The sequence below is a fragment of the Amphibalanus amphitrite genome, unplaced genomic scaffold (assembly GCF_019059575.1).
Source record: "Amphibalanus amphitrite isolate SeventyFive unplaced genomic scaffold, NRLGWU_Aamphi_draft 000662F_arrow, whole genome shotgun sequence".
NCBI lineage: Eukaryota > Metazoa > Arthropoda > Thecostraca > Balanomorpha > Balanidae > Amphibalanus > Amphibalanus amphitrite.
Genome location: NW_024882156.1, coordinates 188,534 through 210,674, shown reverse-complemented (window position 1 = coordinate 210,674; position 22,141 = coordinate 188,534). Strand labels below are relative to the sequence as shown.

At 53.1% G+C, this 22,141-nt stretch overlaps 1 protein-coding gene across 1 annotated transcript in view; it reads left to right on the top strand.

The window, feature by feature from the left end:
- Positions 1 to 22,141, top strand: part of LOC122364226 (titin-like) — a 94,097-nt gene that overhangs the window by 36,709 nt on the left and 35,247 nt on the right. The window contains exons 3-4 of the mRNA XM_043334415.1: positions 16,206 to 16,328; positions 21,420 to 21,598. Of these exons, the coding sequence (XP_043190350.1) occupies positions 16,206 to 16,328; positions 21,420 to 21,598 (302 nt within the window). The remainder of the gene's footprint in view (positions 1 to 16,205; positions 16,329 to 21,419; positions 21,599 to 22,141) is intronic.

The following is a 22,141-nucleotide window of genomic DNA, read 5'->3' as shown; positions in this document are numbered from 1 at the left end:
TCCCGAGTCACAGTTGGAGGCAGCTGGATCATTTGCATAGATTCAGTCCTGATAAGTGGCGTTTGTGAAGCTCGGAGTCATGTTATCACGGTCAAGCCGTTCAGTTTCTCTTCCAATGTCCATTGCTGGAATGTTATCCAGAATGCTACTAGTCGAGCGCAGCTCCAGGCACGTGGTGAGTCGCTCAGATCAGTCTCGTAATGTGTCGTCACGCTCCTGCGGGGAGCGTTTGATCCACTGGCGGGTAGCGGACTTTCTGCGGGATTGGGCCGTGTTCACTGAGCGATTCTACCGCCGCTAATTGGATCACCGCCTGGCTGTATACATATCAGCACCAGCCCGCATAGTGTGATAAATGCGGGCGGCTGGCCTGGTGACCCAGTGCACTATGGTTGGAAACGGCCTCACGGATGGCCGGGGGTCAACGCGAAAAAATGTTTTGCCCATAACTTGTTAATGCGTAGACCGACTGCGATGAAACTTTGCATAGGTATACCAGTGTCTTTCGTGCATCATACAGTAACTCAGAAATGACGAGGTCACGTCACGTCACGCGTGTGTGACGTCATCATTGCAAGTATGTCATAAGTCGCCTATGTCTTTCGTTATGTTATCGATATCGTGAGGCATTTTGAACATGTTTTGAATACTGCTATTACTGAATGGATATTGTTGTTATGCTTTAGGGCGAGAAATATCAACGTAGTGACGCACAGTGTCTTACTATTGGTCATAAAGGGTCACAAATTTGGAGAAAGAGTATTTATGATTTTTTTTTTAGATTAGGCAAAAAAGTAAGAAATAAAATGACGATCAAATGACAAAACATGCGTCAGATTAACCCGGCAGTTGCTGGGGTATTTCCCCATCCGCCGTTTGCCGGGGGGGGGGGGCGTTCAACGCCCCCAGCCGATAACTCGCGAACAAATAGGCGCAGCGAAACGCACGAGGCGCGGCAAACGAAAGAAGAACGCGACGAGACGATTCACATGAATACTTTAAAGCTGAATTTCGAGGTCACAGGTCGGGTCAAGGTCAGGTCAAACACTTGAAATCGGGCTTTCAGTAGCATGGACTTTAGAACCTCGCAATCGGTGCCTCGCGTTTCGCGTTTCGATTATATCGTCATCAGTTGGTCCTAAATAAATTCAGTCATCAGTTGGTCCTAAACAATCTGTCACAACTGTCACAACTGTCACAACCCTTCATATAAGTGCTAAAAGAGTGTCAGATCAATGTAGGGGTCAGTCAAGCATAGGCCACTGGCCAGGGTCAAAGTCAGGTCAATCAGGTAAGCACATAACCCCGAAAATTAAAACTGGTACCTATCCGCAGCCCATGCATGACACATGTTTTATGGGTACTTTTGGGCGTAGAACACGATGGTGACATTCATTTTATCATACGAGTACGTGGCTGGTTGAAAAAAGATCAATTTCAGAAATGCATGCGTCATGGTCGTGAAGTAGTCACGAGAAATTGCCAACATTCAGTTCAAGATTTTGGAAACTGTAGAACGATGATCAAAAACCATAGATAGCCATTTGATTTGCCATGGTATTGGCAGTGTAATGGAGTTTACAGCATGTCTGTATGTCTGTTCTGTCAGTGGATATCCATATCCATACTCCAGGATATCCATACACGTTTGCACGATATTCATACTCCAGGTGCAGGGGCGAGCAGTTACTTCTTACGAGGGGTGCGGAGTCGAAGTCAGAGTCGGAGTCGGAGTCGGAGTCGGAGTCAGAGTCGCCCAGAGTCGTGGCAACGAGCCAGGAGTCGGAGTCGGAGTCGGGGTCGGTCAGGAGCCCGCAGTGGAAGTCGGAGTCGGTCCGAATCGGAACAGCTCCATCGCGACTCCGAAACACTGGCAGGGGTCCGGAGTCGGAGACAGAGTCGGCCGGAGTCATGGCAACGAGTCAGGAGTCGGAGTCGTAGTCGGAGTCGGATTTGGCGCCACCACGACTCCGCAACCCTGCTTCTTACCATCATTTATAAGGATAAGCGATTGCAAGACTGACGAGCCGACCTGGTGCTAACGAAGCGACGGGTAGGTACGCCTCGGGAGATGACGCTTCACGGACGATTTTGCGCACAAGTGCGCAGTCTGCTTTTACGTTCCCCTTACGCAGAATTGAACAGCGATTTATTCTGCCAAAAAGCTCAATGGAGGTCGATGGAGAACTTTTTGTATGTCCAATGAAACATAAACGCAATTTTGCAAATATTGCTGTGGTGACACTGCAAACAGAATGCAATGCCGTTCCTGATTTTGAACACGCATGGGAAAAAGAGTCACTCCACTCGATAGCCAACATAACAAGGATTATTTTGATATATAATAATCCAGTTTTACAACGTCATGGAGGTACTCCACATGCTATCACCAGCGCGGTTGTTTAAACCTTTGACGGCGCACCAAAAAAGTCACTGTCAGAAACTCCCGATTCCACGTACAATAATGGAGACTAAATGCGCAACTAAATAATTTTTTTCTGCCCAATTCAAAACATTTCATCAATTTCCAACAGAATGACACCCCAAATATACAAATATTCCGAAATTGCCCACGGCCATCCGTGAGGCCGTTTCCAACCATAGTGCAGTGGTCCCCTCCCATTGCTGACATTCGTTCGTTGGGTATGCGAACTGCGACCTGATTGTCTATGTAATGTCTAGCGACCGCTGACGGGCGGGCGGTGACGAGCGAGTGGTTCGGGGCGGCTGTTGCGCCATCTGCACCGGCCAGCGGTCCTACAGACTGATCTCAGCGCCACGGGGGTGCATGGTGGTCAGATCTGCCGAGGGCCCAGCCACCTGGCGGCCGCTTTTGGCGCCGACCCTGCCACCTGGCGGCCGCTCTCAGCTCCCACCCTGCCACCTGGCGGCGGGGTCGAGCTGCGGGTGGTGCGGTGCGCCTGCAGTGCGCCCCCGGGGCGGTCCGGCGAGCAGTGCGCCGGCGCCGACCAGCTCCTGCCAGCCGGCGTCTAATCATAGCCGGCCGGCGCGGCGGGCGTGGCCGGTCGCAGCTCGGGTGGACAGGGCGGCGAGCCGGCGCAGCGGCAGGTGGTGCTCCCTGAGAGGGCGAGGGCGAGCGGCGCGCGATGGCCACGGAGGCGGAGCAGGCGCCGCTGGGCCGGCGGCTCGAGTCGGTGGGGCCCGAGCAGCGCGTGCCCACCACCCTATCGACGATCGCCGTGCAGAGCGGCGCCACGCGGATCGTCATCGCCCTGCTGCAGGTACGGCCGCGGGGCACCGGACCGGCTGGGCTGAGGTCAGCCGGGGTCGAGGCTAAGGGTGTCGAGTCAGCCTGCATCGGACCGAAATTTAGTGCAAGGTGGCGTCTGGGAATGATTTTGAGATTTGACCCATTTGCTTCTGGAATATGACCCTGTTTCATTTGCAGCCCCCGACGCTCGTCTTTGATAGGCCCTCGTCGTGTCACCAACACCTAGACCACTATCTTCCTCAATAGTACTCTCGCTTTAAGCGCCGCTCAGGTGCGGCGTTCCTTCTTTTACATCCACCTCTGGCACCTTGGACTGAACTGAATGTCTCCTCTCGGTGACAGCTCTCCTCCCTGCCATTGGATCAATCCTGACAGTGGCAGGGGGCGACTGACAGCTCGGCTCCCTGTCCCTATCGCCCGGCCCGTCGGTCTCCCACCGCTCTGTAAGTGTGTGAGACGAACGGGCCCTGACCGCGCGGGGACGACCGCACGGTGTCGGTCGCCGGGCGCTGTTTATAGCAGTGCCTGGGCGGCGCCGTCGCATCTCGCATCGCTCCGCTTACCGTGCCACTCACAGACACATTGGCGGCCGACGCCAGTTCTACCACTGATTGGGTGACTGACACCGTATTACACAGAGACAAACAGCAGTGACCGTACTGCACTCATACACACACAGACATAGCGGATTTCTGGCCTACGTCTATCTATGAATGTTGCTTGATCTGGCTCGTTCGGGCAGATGTCTGCGGCAGGTAGCGGCTGTCGCTATAAAGTTACTTTATGAAAGTAAGCCCTCGTTGAAGTCTGTTCTAAACACTTTGCATTCGGAGCCAGACCATCTGCGAGGGCCCACAGAATATGATGTCATTGAAGGGTCAGACTCAAAATAAACGTTGAACTTGGAATGGAAACTCGATTTGCGGGTCCAGAAGCAGCCATTACGTCAGCGGCGAGTCATTGTCGAATTCCGAGCTGGATGTAAACTTGGCGCTGGACTCTGACTCGACTCCGAGTCAGAGTCCGGCCGGCCTGTCGCAGCAGGTGCCGGCCGAGACCGGCTCGGCCCGCTATGAGCTCACCGTCGGCGGTATAAATAGCCGCCGGCCCGGCCGACCGGTCAGGGCTCCCCATGGCCGTCTGCACTGGGCGGGACCCACTGAGCCCCTAGCGGATCCACTCTACCGCCAGGTGGGGTCGCTGTGTCGCTCCGGTCTACCTCCGTCGCCGAGCGACTACCACCGTCTAGTAGCGTCATGATAGCTTCCCATCTCCGAGTCCGCGCTCGGGCTCTCGGTGCCGTCCCGGCGGCCCCGCCCTCCCCTCGTCACCGCGGCTCCGACAGGCCACTTCTGCGAGTTTTCGGCCTGACGCATGCCGCGGGGCAGGGCGCCAGGTTTGTGCCTGCCGCCTGTCCCGGCCGGCCTGTCTCGGCGGAGCGGGCGGCGAGTCGCCATGTATCGGCGCTGCTGTCACACACCCACGGCCCCACGGGGCGCGGCGGTGACGGCGGTCGGCTCGGAATGCGCGATCACTGACGCCGCCCCGGTGTAATGTTCGCTGTCCAGCCGGGCGGTTATTGCATGGTATGGCTTAGTCGTGGTAGCGCACATGCTAAGCGCATGGATCACATTCGGAAGTATGTATTTCGTATATGTGTCATGGGTCGTAATGCGCACCAGTCAATGAATAATGTGGCCACCTTACTCGGTGTTCTTTCGTTACCAACGGTGTGCCCCGTGCGAGACTACACGCTCCAATAATTCATGTTACCCGTGCGTCTCAACTAGGCCTCCATGGGGGATCGATCGCGTAACTGACTTCACTCACATAGCCGTTGTATTGCAACAAGGAGCACTTCATGGAACACTCGACATTCAACAACAAATAGAGGCAGGCGCGTCGGGTGTTGGTCGTCCGGCTGAGTGGCTCGGCGATGGATAGAGCGGGTCTGCGCCGCCCGCAGTGTCGACGACGTTGACACATTGGTGGTGTGCACGGGGACGAGACGGTGGTGCGACGGACCAGACGTCCGTCTCGTCTCGTTCGTCGACTACCGCATTTATTGCGATAACCCCTTATCATGACTTTTATTTCGTGTCGTTGAGTATCGTCCCCAATCTTGAATTTATGAGTGTGTACCGTGCCTTCTGGCTTTGCTTGTTACCAAGGAATGCACGTAAAATTTGCCAGCATTCCAGATTAATTACCACGCCTTATCTTGGCTCTCGCGCCAGTTTCTCGCCTACTTGCATCCGTCGACGGCCCGTTTTTCAGCCCGTTTTTTCTCAGAGGCTCGTCGGCGCACCGTCTGGGTAATGCCTCCTCGCCCCCGACACCTCTTCCCCCCCCCCCGGCACCATCCCTCCGCCAGCGACACCGGGCACCTGCGGAGTGGAATTCGGCCGGCCCGCCGTACAGGGACCCGCAGTTGCTACTGTACACATATATTACCAATTTAGAATTGCGCTATTATTTGCTAAGTGCTGGCCATTGGAGAAAGGAAATGTAGTGCAAAGTATGGAGGAATAACACATGTTTGCTCCTAGGACGTATGTTTTGTATAATTCCTCTTACCGCAACAGATATTCTTCCAAAACTACAATCGTGCTATTTTTCCGCGCCGGTTGCCTCCCCAGAGCCCGTCCTTGGTATCGCCTATAGCTTCCGTTCCCGCTACGTGAATGAAAGTCACGTGACTACTACAGGTTTGCGCTCAGTACTAACACACCTAGCCCGAGGGCCGGTCCGTAGCGGGGAGGGGTAGAACGCCAGAGCTCCAGCGCAGTGGAGGTGGTGGTGGCCCGTATCATAAAGAGGCAACCGTAAGCAGAACTACAATTGCCGCAGTATAAGATTATGATCAAGTTTTCTTTAGATGTATTGATTGACAAGAAATTGCAATGCTTATCCGATATAATAAAACGGTGTCCAAGGCCTTGGAAGAACTATAAAACATATTCAGCAACGTATAAATTTCTGATACAGGACATGACCTTTCACCTTGCCTCCGGGGAGGACCGCTCAGGAAGCCACATACCGAACGAATCGAGGCCTCGCAGCGCGGCGGCAGAGGAGGTGGATAAACCATCGCCAGATCTTTCGGTTACTATGTTTCCAGAAGAAGGAGGGGGGGGGGGGGGGGGTGGAGGGTGAGGGCTGTTTTCAACCCATTCACCAATCCTTTCCTTATTAACTTATAGCTTACCGAAAAATGCAACACAATGGTGGCCGTCACGAGATGTAGCGAAGAGTGCCTCAGCCACACCGGTTTTGAGTAAACTTTAAGCATTGGAATTCAGGCCAGTGATCCTGAAGCATTATTTTATTTTTCTCGTGCATAAGCTGGGATGACGTGGTTCAAGTTAATTGCGAAGAAACGGTTTTAGTTTCAGAACATTTATGAGGCTAGTCGCGCCAAATAGTATACGTTTGTTGCAAAATGTTAAATAGAATGTTGACGTGCTATCCAGATGATGGAATTTATTTGACACAAGAAGTCAAAAAGTGGCATCGTTAGTCATCCTGCATACCTATAAATCGATTCGTCATCTTGGTTTGAGCTCAATAATTCTTTTCGCGGATGGTCGGTTTCGTTTTCTTTTTTTTGGGGGGGGGACAGATTATGAGCCAGTAACCACCCTCCCCAGCCCCCCAAACAACAATTGTTGACAAATACTGTGATGGCCTAAAAAAATGCCCTCAATAGTGTTACGTAGGGAAAAATGAGGTAAGTTGAGCCGCTTTTTGTTTTCGTAAGCTACAGGCTAACCTGACAATTTTTCTGCGTTTACGGGTTGGACGGACAGATTGGTGATTTGCGCATGTAATGGTGGCCAGAAATTTTTCATACCGCTTATTTTTGTACTGAAAAGGCTGCGTCAAAAATCATCTTGCACGTTGCTCATCTTACCTCATGGGCGGGGTAAGCTGAGACACGTCGTGGGGAAAGTTGAGCATGGATAGAAAAAGCGAACCTTTTCTTTTCCCGGGCGCGGCGAAGAGTGGGCTCTTTTATTTACTCCATGGCATAGATACTTATGGCAAAGTTTTTTTCCTCCATCAAAAAGTGGCTGTTTTAAGCCTTCCAATAGCTCGTCAATTTTCTATCACGGAAGAAATCATTTTATCCTTCAGATAATCTGCAAATCACTTACAACTTGTGTAATTAACAAAGAAAAACAATTTGCTACCATTTTTATTCAGCAGAAACAAGCGCAGCTCAGTTTGGTTTTCGACAGCGGAGACAACAATGGCTTATCCGGCTCATCTTCCCCCAGGTGAAAATGGCTCATCTTGCCCCACCCGTGGCCATTTTCGATTAATGACACCCGCTAAGGAAAATAACCATGCACCGCAGATAACAACCATCTCATTGTAAAGGCAAAACATGTCTTAGTTATCAGGGGCGATACCACATGTTACCGGGTGCTGAGCGTGAGAACGTTGCCGTCTCACGTGAAAGACTGCAGCATCGTAAGCGAACGGCACATGGAAGCTCAAGTCAATTAGCGCCATAGGACTTAGGAGCTGAGAAACAAAGGGTGGCTAAACTTGCCCCTTGGCTCATCTTACCTCACTCTCCCCTATTTGGGGCTCTCAACTTTGATTTGTTAAAGTTGTTTGTCTGTTCATTATAAAAGCTGTCAAATTTGCCGTATCATTAAACTTTTATTGAGTTTGTATTTCACACTTATCTAAAATGAACAATTTTGTCACTGGCTTCTTTTATGAATGGAATTGGATGGTCGCATGAATGACGAATGAATAGCTCCATTTGAGCATCAGCTTAAATCAATCCTAAAATTTAATCTACCAGTCTGCAACGAAAAGGCTTAAAAACCAGTGCAAGTTAGGTGCAGTTTCTAATCTATGCCGTTTTTTTATTAAGTGTCTCATAGCTCCTTAATCTTGAGCCGCTTCTCTTACGATTCATTTTATGTGGTGCTTACATTGTTCAAGAAGTAGTATTCGAGCTCGTTGGTCTTAAAAACTGCTATCGAAGTAAATTTAAGTGTTTCAGGCTTCGGTACTGAAAAACCAATCGATATTTAACCCTCACCCACTTAGGTATTTCTTTTCAGCGTCTTATATGTAGCGGAGGGGCGTAGAAACCCTCAGCCATTCATGAATAGCCAGAGCTTCGCTGAAAAATAAAAAAGAGCGAGCTGCTCGTGACGAGAGAAATCCGATAATTTGAGGGCCCTGGTCATCGCTGACGAGAGAAAGCCAATTATTTTTATGTCCTGGTCAATGCTGAGATCCTAGGTCACTGGTTGACCTCCCAGATCAGGTTAATAACCCAAAAGCACGGAAAATTGGGTCCTGCTAGAATTTCTACAAGTGAAGTTTGCTGGGACTTGGCTTGCTTCTGACTAGTGGTGTCAGTTTCAGAAAATGTATGTCCAGTGTCCGTCCAATTTCCAATGCCTACGTCGATTGTCCGTCCAAAAATGTCCAAGCCAGCCATTTGTCCAAAGATGTCCGAAACCTACGCAATAGTTTACACTCAACACTGTTATTTAATTTGTTTTAAATGTACTATTACCAGCTTTAATGTGTTAATCATCTCAAAAGCTGAGCTTTCTATTCGCCAATCAGTGTTAAACACGATTGCTTTATAAAAATGCTGAGGTGTAGCAAGTGATTGTCCAAAGATGTCCAACGCCTGCCGTCATTGTCCAACCGAATTCCGAGTTGGACACAAAATCGGAATTCCGAAGATTCAAGTTCCGATTGACACCAGTACTTCTGACTCCGAATTTGCACTTGCTTTGATCAAAGATGATGTATCAAAGCATTTGGGGTAGGACGGGTCACGCCAGATCACCCATTAGGCGTTCTACCGGCTATCCATAGAATGTTAACCAGCACTTACAGCCTTGCAACATATTGCATAGGCACTATAACTGATACCTAAGTATGCCTAGTTTTCAAATGCTAAAATGAGTGCTAAATTTCAAACCAACACTTCCTAAAAACCACAGTAAAAAGGTGTAAATTTAAGGAAGTTAACCGAGATCATTTCAAGTAAATGACCTTAACCTGAGTTTCACGTGACCTTGGCACCCACAACAATCAATGAGACAAACATTAGATGATAGTATATTTCACATGTTGTCACGTTGCTAATCACGAAACGACTATGGAAACACACATATGTGCGCTGACTTTCAATTGCTATTCTGGCCTGACATGATCTTGAGAAAAATAATCACAGGTGAAAGGTAATTTGGTTCAGGGATATAAAATTATCAAACAAGATGCAAAAATTATCAGGGCTATTTAATTTTCCGGGAAGTTGTAAAATTGATTAACTCCACGGCACCAAAGAATCGTCGCAATCCTTCGCTTTGCCGCGATTTATTGGTGAAAAACAGGGGGCGCGGTCTACCTACCTGTATTTATATGTGTGGTGAGGGCTAATATTCATTTTATCTGTGTTATTTATATGCAACAATTACTACATGAACTGAGACCAGTCCATATGGGTATGTTTTTCTCACGGACAATGACAATATAAAAACAATGCGAATAAAACCAAACGTTTCGGACAACAACGTGCCTTCGTCAGTGGAGAAAAATAAGTGTATAGGTTTAACATCGATGAGAACTATATGCGGCACCGTCTCGGTCTGGCCAGCCGGGTTGCCGATAAAATACACAAATGTTTATAAGCTTCCATGATGTGCTTAAAGAACTGCTGAAAATATACCTTTAAAAACAAAACAAAAATAACTACTTCATCGATTTTATCGAAAGAAAACATATATGCCTAATTACTTATTTCTTGCCACTGACGGAGGCACTTTTTTGTGCGAAACGTCTGTTTTATTCGTATTATTATTGTATTGTCATTCCCTGTGAGAAAAAAGGATAACTCATCAGTTAGTAACCATAACAGCGAAACGGCTTAATGTAACACAATTCACATGTGTATACGAAACCTATAAGTCCCTAAAAATAATCCTATTTACAAATTTTAAAAGGATACAGCTTATACAGCTTAGGCATATAATTTTTTCTGCATTAAGATAATATTCATTTATCTCCACAGAATATGGTAAATTAGTGCTGCTGAAGTTCGCTTTCGAAGCGTCTCCTCCAGGAATTCCACAGCTCTCGTGCCATTTTGGATCACGGAAGATGGCTGGGCGCAGGACAGGCCGTCTGCGAGCTTGGACGGACCACGTGACCACCTTCTCCCCTCCCCCTCACTCCCGTCCCCTTCCCCAGCAGGGCGTCCGATCTAACCGCGCCCCAGGCAGTCGGCTCGGTCCGACCCTCCCTGGTCGAGTTACGGCCCGGTGCCGCCTGACTTTGTGCCGGGTGCAAAACTGGAGCAGTAACTAGCGCCGGAACTAGTAGTCAGCACGACCATCGTCAGATGGCAGGAGTAAACGGAATAAGCGGTTCCAGGTTTCAGAAGGAATGGGGCAGGAAAAAGCGCTGAAAACAATGTTTTGCTGATATAGCCATAAAAAGTTCACTGAATTAGGAGAGCAGCACATCAGTTTAAAGCCCTTCAGATGGTGGTTTTAATAAGCACACAATCATTTCCCAATTCGCCTCCAACGGTGTCACAGGCAAAGAATACGCTGAAATACTAGTGTGTACAGAAGCAACTGCGGGTCCCTGTACCCGGGCCGTATGCGGCCGTGCAGCCGGGCAGGGTCGGCCGGGCGCGCACCTGTAAACCGAGCCGGTCCGGCCGGCGAGTTACCTAAGTGTGGAACTACCCAGCGCCGAGCCGGCCGGATGACGTCACACCACGGCCAGTGCCGGCGCGGCGGCAGACTGGCCGAGATTGGCATGGTCTTAACTTGGCGAAGAGGCATCGGACGCCAAACTTCTGCTGCAGCTATTAATCACATTTCATGCGTTTCTTCCATGTGTTGAGCTATCAAGTCCTTCGAATACCTAATGTGTAGGTGAGCTTACCTGCATTTAGCAGTGTGTGCTATGCTATGTGGATGGGCACATCCGACAGTCGACACACTGCGCAATGGATTCCGATATAGCTTGGCTGATGCTGGCTTTGTGTCTTCGAACGAACCATTGAAAGGGAGGACGTCATTTTTAAAGGTTGTTAGGTGCACTCAAACGTTTTAAGATAAGCAACTGCTGATTGAATTTCTGGCGAGGGTTGGTGGAACGCTCTGTTTACAAATGAGTATCTACCTACCTAGTACCTACTATACCTGCAGTGGCAAATAACTGGGTCGCGGTCAGTTAGGCATGATTCACGAAGTCCCTTATCTTTTATTAGACTTATTAAGCCCAATGTGCAACATTTGCGTCTTTTCGCGTTGTATCGGGTAGCAAATGAGAAAATCTGCTTCTTCTCCACAGCCCTCAATTCAAGAAACCGTCCTTTTCCTTATCGCATCATTCCAGAACATAATTTTCAAACATGGGTATCTTCCCCACAAAAAAAAACTGAAGCAGTTTCCTTCGGCTCCAATGCGCCGCTCGCCCAGGGAGACGGAAGTGTTATATTCTCGGCGGTCCAGTCTGCATTCTGCAGCACACTCAAACTTGGCGGACCCCCAGCGCACGACTGAACGATTCGTATTGTTGTGAGTGACTGTGACAATTCACTGGTGGTTTCGGAATAATTAACAGGCGGCGCAGCCCAGTGCTTCTTACAATGAATTACAGTGGCGAATGCACTATTGCAGAGAAGAAATGGATTGAGCAGATGCCCAACCTCGCTGTATTATCAACTAAACATTAGATACGCTTTACATTTTAATCAGGCAATCATGTAAACAAACGACTTGCGAGTTGCGACCCTTCCGCCTTACATAACTCGGCAGAATGCCCCTGAGTCGGCTAAACTACACTGCATCTCTTCGAACCTTAAGTATTTTACAATTTACCACTCAGCTATGCAACAGGCTTATAATTCACTGCTCAAGTCTCAACCCCTTTTTCCCTATCATCTTTTTGGCACCGTCAATCGCCATCTGCGCTGCCCACTGTCCAGCAAATAATCCGGCCGTCTCCAGTTATCTGGCAGGGGCTTCCAAACTCAAGCGAACTCGCCGAAGTTTCGCCATTCAATGCGCAGGATCTGTACAATTGAGTTTGAGAGCCTCTGGGTTGGCTCGGCGCGCCTGCGCCGCGCCGTTGGTCCGGCCAAGTACGCGAGTGACGTCATGCTATAAGCGTCATCCCCCGACCAAAGTCACCAATCAGAGCCCTAGAATCGACTTGTAGTTCCACACTTAGGTAACTCGCGTCCGGCCGGCCGCACCGCCGGGCCCGGCCCCGTCCGCGCTCAGCGAGGGCTGCGGCCGAGTTTTGGGCGGGATGGAAGCCCTCCCAGCTGAAGGGCAGCTTGGCTTCGGGAAGGAATGATTCCTGACTCCTGTGAGGTCGGGATTAGGGAACGGGCTTCAAGTGGACAAACATCTGGGGGCTGGGCGGACTCCTGAGTTTGGGTGGGACGATGACCGGCGGCTAGGGATGGGCGGTGTGGGACGATGCCCTGTCTGGGGTGTGAGGAGAGGGAGCGGGTGACGTCAACCTGCCGGTACGACGACGGCACCGCTTTCAGCCGGCGCGGCCCGACCGTGTTGACGGAGGCCAGCGGCGGTTCCAGGCGGCCAGGGACGGCCGGCGCGGCTGAAGCAACTGGGACTGCCCGCGCTGGGTCTGTATAGCTACCGGAACAGACAGAGTTGGAAGGTGTTTGAATGGAGTGGCCCTCTGGATAACACTTTTCCTTGCTCGTGTCTTGTGGTGTTAATGAGGAAGATATATCGGAATAAGCATGCATAAGTTGGATTCTGGCTGGATGTGGGAGACGGGAGAATAAATTACCGTAAGATAAATTATTTCGTCTTTTCAATCTTCACAGCAGTCTGTCGGTCATCTTTTGCGCCACCCACTCGCGCTCCTTTGAATATCTTTTTGCCGGGAACTGCTGTTCGTCTCACGCTTTGATCTCTCCCTCCGAAGTGAAGGGCTCCTCTCACGGCTGTCTCGGGCCGTGCTGCCCTCAAAGGTGCCGGTCTGGGGCGGGTGGGCCGATGCGCTCTGAGAGGCACAGAGCGGCAGACCTCACCCTGCGGCCGCCGTGCTCCCGGTCCCCGCCCCCCCCCCCCCCCCCCAGCCGTTCTCTGCACGGCCGAGTGGCGTCTGTCACTGGCTGAGACGGCCGGCTGGGAGAGCAGGGCGCCGCGCCGCGCCGCTCCCCTCCAGTGCGCCTCACGCAGCCGCGGCGCCGGAGGGCCCGCAGCCCGCCCGTCAGGTGCCGAGAAATGGGGTTAAACAAATGAGCTTTACGAGCCGCCGCGGAACAGAGTGATGTGTGAGACGCTTCCGGGGAGTGATTTGGGACGGGAGGCTGCTGTCGGCGTGCTGGACGTCAGCGGAGACGACTGACCACTGCCTGGGGCTAGCCTTTGAGGTGGTGCTGGTATCTTGTTGCAATGCCCCACATATACGCCATTCAAAACCTCGCAATAACATTGTCGAAGCTTTAGTTTTGCTTACCAAGGACATGGGCAGATGTGTTATTTGGTGTTCGTTCATGATTTAAAGTTGAATCAACAAAGTCATTTGTAGTTTAATTGAAGTTTTCCAGTATAATGCCACCGTTCGATGTAGGAGGCCTCCGGTTGCCACCGCGGGCGGGGGCTGTGGCATTTCCCGTCGGTGCCTCAGCCTCCTGAAATAGACGCCATCTCACCGCTGACCGGGCTATGTTTCATCGGCGCCCCCTCTCCCCTCTCCTCGTCTCCCCGTTCTCCGCCGCCCGCGGCGTACACCGGTCGTATATACCTGTGAGCCGGGTCAGAGCCGACCCCCCCCCCCGCCCGCCCCGGCCCGTACGCGGCGGTCAGTTTGTTTGGACGGCGCCGCGGCGTCGCAGGTGGTCTGACGGCCGACCCAGAGCGGCGGGTACTGCGTGCGGTCCGCCGCAGAGCGGTGGTGACCTGTTGGGTATGCTGCGTGCGGCCCTCCGACGGCCGGTGGAGAGTGACAGGCCACGCACCGGGCGCAGAGAGTCGCAGGGCAGCGGTGACGATGGGGAGTTCACTACCATTGCGGAACTATATTAAATGGGACAGTGATCTAATCCGGCCTTATCGACCCCCTATACCTGTCTAAATAATTGAAAGGAATAACAGTCGTAAAAGCGCTCATTGAAAGCACTATTAAGAATTAGCGGATAGCGCGGTTTTACATAGCACGCGGCTGGCCGTGCGGGGTCGCAGCGTTGTTGCCCGCTGGTGGCAGTTACTGGCTATTGTTGATAGCCGCCAGGTCGCTGGCGTGTTTGCCGCGGCTGCACGTCGGGCTTGTTTGTCGAGTCAGACCGACCCGGTGCAATTCACTGCGCCCGTTTGCCCGGCTGATTAGCACCTGTGTGCCGGAGGATGGAAAGGCCCCGGGTACACGGCGGGGGCCGGCATTGTTGGAGCAGAGTCGTCCGACGCTGCTGGTTCCGTTCAAAGCCGGTGTTGGCGGAGTGCCACTTCAGCAGCCGCCGCACTATTGCCACCCAGTCAGTGTGTGCATAAAGGATGTTGCGAGCGTTAGTATCATCGCCACCGAATTACATACAGCAATATGCCCGTGGTGACATTGAAGTGTCCGTTATCAGCGCGGAGGCGCTAATTTCGCCGCTCTAGCGTCACTGTCCCGACAGGCGCTCCGTCAGGGGCCGAGCGGGCCGGCCATTTGGCAGCCTGGCCGGCGGCGCCGACAGCCCCCGCCCCCCCCCCCCCTCCGCCTCTGTGTGGCCGTCCCAGGGGCGGCAGCGGTCCTATGGGGAATGGAGGGCGCAGGTGGGGCGCGATCCGACCGGCTGACCTGGCGGGGTCGGTGGCTGCGTCTGGCGACCTGCACACTGCGCGTGAAATGTTGGACCGGGAGACCTGGCCCGGCCTGGCTCCTGAGAGGAACAGAGCCCGTCTGTCGGAGAACGGTGTGTTGTTTCAGACACCGTCACTCATCGCTCATCGCTCTTCGTCATCGCTCTTCACTCATCGCTCTTCGTCTGACGTCGGCGCGTGCGGTCGACATTGAACCTCTAGTCGGGGCGGGGTTTTGTTTTATGATAAGGGAAAATAGTTAACGTAGGCATGATAATAGCGGAAAAAGGAGTAGCTAATTCGCTAATTCGCATCATTATTCGCCAGCGAATAATGATGAATATTCATAAACTAGATTGTGATGCAATGCGTGCGTCTGGCGCACTGCGGGGCAGTCTATGTATACGGTGTTCAGTGTACTGCGGGACAGTCTACATATACGGCGCCTGGTGTACTGCGGGGCAGTCTATGTATACGGCGTTCGGTGTACAGCGGGACAGTCTACATATACGGCGTTCGGTGTACAGCGGGACAGACTATGTATACGGCGTTCGGTGTATTGCGGGACAGTCTACATATACGGCGTTCGGTGTACAGCGGGACAGTCTATGTATACGGCGTTCGGTATATTGCGGGACAGTCTACATATACGGCGCTTTGTATGGTGTGTGTAAGGCGGCACAGTCTAGGCATACGGCGTTCGGTGTTTTGCGGTACAGTCTACATTTACGGCGTTCCGTTTATTGCGGGACAGTCTATGTACAGTGTACACGGCATTCGGTGTACTTCGGGACAGTCTATGTCTACGGTGTTCGGTGTGCTGTGGGGCACCCTATGTATACGGCGTTCGGTGTATGTACATTGTAGTACATACTGCGGGACAGTCTGTATATGGCGTTCTGTTTGGTGTATTGCGGTACAGTCTATGTTTAAGGCATTCTGTCTGGTGTGTTGCTGGACAGCTTACATGCGCTCATCGAGCACCAAAGCGAACGGCGTGTGTAGTACACACTTTATTGGGTGCAGTGTCGGAGATTTTATGCGTTCTGGTCAATTTGATTTATACCACCCAGCGCTCCATGAGCCCTGGCTGAATAGACTCTGCATTTCTCTATTCGTGACGGGTTTGTTGCTTTCGTTTTCAGAGCCGAGAATGGGTGGAGCTGAAGGTACTGGAGATGAGCCCGGAGCTGACCCACCTGGGACACAGCCTGGAGGAGGCGCAGCTGCTCCAAAAACAGCACGACGAGGTGCTGCAGAAACTTGCGGTAAGGAACGCTGGTCTGCAGGTGCTACAGAAACTCGCGGTAAGAGCGCCCCCGGCCGCCGCGGTGTGCTGTGTGTAGCGCACAGGTGCGGTGAGTGCCAGCTGGGCAGGGTCGACACCGCCGTCTAACGGCTGTGCTGCGGCTGAACACGTGTAGAACTAGATACACTGAGCTCTGCCGGGCTGGTGAACTTTGTGTATTGACCAGTCTAGTTTATTAATCGGGAAGGTAAAATAAAGGCCTGTGTGACGCGGGAAAGCAGCAGCGAGCATCTATCTGTAAATAGTAGCAACTCTTTGCGTTGTTTTCAATTGCTACATTGCGCCTATGTAAGTGCGGCATTGTTCTGAATTCAGAGATGATGCTCCTATTTTTAATACAGTCACCTGTTTTATTAACACTGGATGCATCACCCTCTTCTTTGTGCTGTCTCAAAACTGGGCGATAACTCGAGGTTCAAAGGAGGCCTATGCAGTGTGCAGCCTGTGTGACGGCTGGGCCGCGGATGGTGAGACGGCGTCCACTGAGCCCACCGGTCACCCCCTGCCGGCGCGGACGGCTGCGCGGCATTCCTGACCCAGCCGGGGCCGGCGGCGGCGCCAGGAGCACGCCCCCGCCCCCGCCCCGCCCGGCACAAGATGGGCCGGTATAAACAGACGGCGCAGCTCCCGGCGAGCTGGCGGAGCCTTTACACCCTCACAGCAGGCCTGAGAGGGACCAGCTCCGGGCAGTGGAACTGAGGACGACATATGATGTGAACTATGACGGTGCAATGCAGCTCTGCTGTCAGTTCTAAAAATGAGCTCATAGCAATTCCCAGTCACTGCCTGCCTGAGGTTAGGCCATTACTTATCTCATGAAATTTATAAACAACTGACTCATAAACCCTCGAATCACATTTTTATAAGCACGCCTAGAACGGAAAGTGCAAATATTGATGCAGCCGTCTTATTTTTAGAGGTCTCAGAGTTATGTTCACGAGTTGGGTCGGAACAGTTCGCCGCCGGCAGCCCGCTCTGTTGGCCGCCCCACGTCTCCGCCGCCGGACGCTGCGGAGGCGGACCGATTTCGTAATGGTCGCTCGGTCACCGTCTGTCGTCTGGGACGGCCTCATTGTCGCAGGGTGTCGATGTGTTGACGCATCACAGTCCGGCCGACCGCCGGGGCACATTGCTGGGTGACGCGACTGAGTCTGTGACCCGACTGTCAGAGTCGGGCTGGGCAGTGTTATACGGCTGTATGAGGGAGTAGGAATTAAAATTAAGAACTCGCAAATGGCCCTACTCGATCTTAATTCTATTTTTAAATGTCATGTGGGTCATTGCTTATGGTATCCCTATCCTTATGCTTCTCGGTTATTATGACTTTGAATTTAAACAATTTCAGTTCATAAATCTACCGGAGTTCCGGCGCCGTGACATGTTTTGGCACGCATATCATCGCCTTCAGCCACTGCCACTGTCGCCGTCGCGCTGGGCTGGGCGGCTCAGGGGCGCTCACACCCGTCCAGTGGTTCGGGGCGGCGCGCCGCCCATCCAGCCGTGGTGAGGCGCTCGCCTCGAACACGGGTTCGCGCTGCGCGCCGCCGCACGTGCCGCACGTCGGGTGCCGTCCGGTCTCCGTCATGTCAGCTGCCTAACCTGTGAAGACGTGCCGGCGCTACAGTAACGCCCGGGCACGTGCGGCCCTTCCGCTCCCTCCGACACACGCAGCTGCAGAGTGCGGACCCGCTGCAGGCGCTGTGAGCGGCTCATTCATCGGGGCGCGTCGGCCAGCTTCCCAGAATACGGCTGAACCCATTCTTACGCTGCTTGGGTGCAGTTTTCATTGCTCCAGTTTAAATGTGATTTGATACGATTGCACGAGTGTGATTTTCTGTACATACAGTTCACTCTGTGATTGTCTCCGTGAGGCGGTCTTGTCTCCTCCAACTAAGGCGCTGCATCCGGTGTGGGGCGGGGCGGGGCGCCGCCGGCCGCGGCCCGGTCGGTCCATATACACACACCGGCCGGAGCGTGTGTTTGTTAGCGCTCGACCTCTCCTCTGTTGATCACCTGTCGGCACAGACGTCTCCTCCCCGCCGCTCTCTCCGACTCTCTCTCTCTCTCTCTCTCTCTCTCTCTCTCTCTCTCTCTCTCTCTCTCTCTCTCTCTCTCTCTCTCTCTCTCTCTCTCTCTCTCTACCCTCTCTCCCATCCAACGGTAGGGGGCAGGCAGAGTAGAGCATACTGATCACAGGAAAGTAAGTTCAGTTCGCCGACAATGTTTTGACCACTTTCATAATGCCTCCTCAGACGCTACTAGCTACGAACTTTGATGGGGCCTGATAGCATCTTACGCAGGTGTCAGGTTTTTGGACTCGGAGGGAATATTGACGTGCACCTCTCTACGCCGGCGTTATTCTGGCTCCCCTGAGCGCGCCGGCCGGCAGTGGCGGGCCACGGCGGCTGCTAATCACAGTCGCCGGTAATTGCCGTGACCGCAGCACCTCTCTGCCGGGCTGTTGGAACTCTGATGAGTCCATCGGCGCGGCGGCGGGCCTCCTCCGGCCGCCGATCTGGTCCGGGCAGAGCTGTCGGTAGTCCGGGACTGTCGGCCCATGCCGTGTCTGGTCCGCTCGACTACTGTTAACGCCAGACCCCTTGAGACCCTAATTTTTCGCGATTACTTTTAAATGCGTGAAGGAATTTCAACCAAGCTCAGGACATGGCCGTTTTAAGACAGGCCGAAACTTTTACAATTTAGATATTTTATCGCCATTTCAATATTTCAGGCACTTGTCATTGACTCGTAATGTTAACTGTTTTTCCATCCTGGATAGAGGCTTTCTACGTCATATGACATTAGGCTCCGCCCACGACTGCGGCATTGACCCGTGCCCATCAGCGACCTCTGTACAAACGACACCCCTGCCATCTGTGAAGGACTATGAATTTCGCTGACGCTTCACGTGCTATGAGTCAATTGCAGCAGACGGTCAAGTAAATGTTAGGCTCTTGTTGACTCTTGTATATAGGACCAAGAGGACCATCACTCCTCAACCTACTACTCAGTCGTGCTTCGAACAAACGTTAACGATTCCTAACAAATACGATTTTCGATGTAGGGTATCTGTTTGAAATACGAGCGAGCCGTATGATGTGAAGCTCAGGCAATTAACTTATTATTGCGTTGTTCGATGGTTGCATAGCGATGTACAAATCGGCAGCTACTTGGTGACATCCGACATCCCATTATCGCATTATCTGCAACGCCATAGGCTTTAAATACAGGTGAATATTTCCTGACCCTACATGTCAGTTATATGCCATCTGCCCGTCATTTGCAGCTTATAAAAAAAAATATATCAGCGAACATATCAGCATTGTAGAAGCAATGCGCATTGAGCATTTATGACTCCTTAGTCATCATGTCGCTCTCTGGGCACTGTCAGCCAAGACGCTACGCACAACTCCGCCGGCTTTCGGCACCGCTCGACCGTCGCCCGTCCCCGCTCCCCGCCACAGCGAGAGTGACCGCGCGCCGGCCCGAAACCGCCGCAGGCCAAGACCACAGAGGCGGGGCTTAGCTGTGACGTCATAACGTATCACAGACTGACTGGTGATAGCCTCTACACACCGGATGAAAATCTTGCTCGAAATTTAACATTACGAGTCAATGACAAGTGCCTGAAATATTGAAATGGCGATAAAATATCTAAATTGTAAAAGTTTCGGCCTGTCTTGAAACGGCCATGTCCTGAGCTTGGTTGAAATTCCTTCACGCATTTAAAAGTAATCGCGAAAAATTAGGGTCTCAAGGGGTCTGGCGTTAACAGTAGCAGGCCTGTCTTACCGTCTGACCGCTCGGCTCGCCCGTTCTGTCCACTGTCGGGCTGACTCGGCTCTCTGCTCGTACATACCATCCTCTCTCTCGCCCGGGGCGTGGCCCGGCTCCTGGCACAGGTGCCAAGTCCCGGCGACGGACCGCCCCAGTCCCGGCGACGGACCGCCCCAGTCCCGGCGACGGACCGTCTCTGTCCCGGCGACGGACCGCCCCAGTCCCGGCGACGGACCGTCTCTGTCTCGGGTACAGTACGTCCCCTCCCTGTCCCGTCCAGTGGGTGGCTCAGTGGGCGGAGCCGGTCGCCCATCCTCTCTGACGGGACACTGTCCCAGGCCGCTCAGCTGCGTCAGTCTGATCGACAGCGGGAGCCGGGCCGGCACGGTCGGACGGATCTGATTGCGGGTTCAATACTGCAGAGCCGACTACTGCGCGGCATTGCCAGATGATCTGAGCAATGGATACTGCAAACAGTAATGCAACCGACCGGATTTGGCCTGGCAAAGTGATTCTGTTCCGGCGCGCTTGCCGCAGCCGGTCTTTGGAGCATTTCACGTTGTCGCTAGCCTGTATGGCTTCACAGATGTCTCTTGAGTGTCTCGATGACATCCATCCAATTTTGGTCCGCTCACGGTCATGCGCAATCTCACTGATCCTGTAACAGACATTATGTTTGAGCTAGCTCTGCCCTGCACGGGATTCCTTGGACTTCAATCGTAGTGCCCGGCTCGCGCTTAACCTGGCTCAATGATTTATTTGCTTGCTTTTCATGAAAGGCACCCTATGTCAACGAGCTTCGCGGTCTACCAATGAAAACTTACGCTATTTTTATTTATCCCGAAAAAAGATATAATGACTACATATGATGGCTGTCCCTGTTGGTCTCTTTGTAGTCACGGGTCGTCCCCTGACGATTTCCTCGCGCTGTCCGGCCGTCCTGTCTCCCCCGGGACGCACTGCTGCTGTGCTGTGGGAGTGTGGTCTGACCCCCCCCCCCCCCCGTCCGGCTCCCCCGGGACGCACTGCTGCTGTGCTGTGGGAGTGTGGTCTGACCCCCCCCCCCGTCCGGCTCCCCCGGGACGCACTCTGCTGTGCTGTGGGAGTGTGGTCTGACCCCCCCCCCCCCGTCCGGCTCCCCCGGGACGCACTGCTGCTGTGCAGTGGGAGTGTGGTCTGACCCCCCCCCCCCGTCCGGCTCCCCCGGGATGCACTGCTGCTGTGCTGTGGGAGTGTGGTCTGACCCCCCCCCCCCCCGTCCGGCTCCTTTCAGAGCAAACAGTCGCCGGTGGAGGAGCTGCTCAACCAGGCCGACCAGCTGATCGCCAGCCAGAAGCCCAAGGCCGAGGTGTACTCGGCCATGGCCGAGAGCCTGGGGCTGGCCTGGCGCGACCTGAACGGCCAGCTGGAAAGCCGCCGCCAGCTGCTGCAGCACAGCGTCGCCTTCCACAGGTCAGTTCCACAGGTCCCTCCCTTTCACAGGTCAGTTCCACAGGTCCCTCCCTTTCACAGGTCAGTTCCACAGGTCCCTCCCTTTCACAGGTCAGTTCCACAGGCCCCTCCACACTGCAGCACAGCGTCGCCTTCCACAGGTCAGTTCCACAGGCCCCTCCACACTGCAGCACAGCGTCGCCTTCCACAGGTCAGTTCCACAGGTCCCTCCCTTTCACAGGTCAGTTCCACAGGTCCCTCCACACGGCAGCACAGCGTCGCCTTCCACAGGTCAGTTCCACAGGCCCCTCCACACTGCAGCACAGCGTCGCCTTTCACAGGTTAGTTCCACAGGTCCCTCCACACGGCAGCACAGCGTCGCCTTCCACAGGTCCGTGGTGCCGGAGATATGATGCATGGAATGTTGTATTGTTTGTGGGCCGCCCCTTAGCGAAGTCCTCTGTTTCTGTTCATCCCCAGTCATTCCCGCAGCGCGCCGCCCGCTCGGCCGCGGCCATCCGTCATTGGTATCGTGTCACTCGTCGGCCGCCCATATGTCGCCGT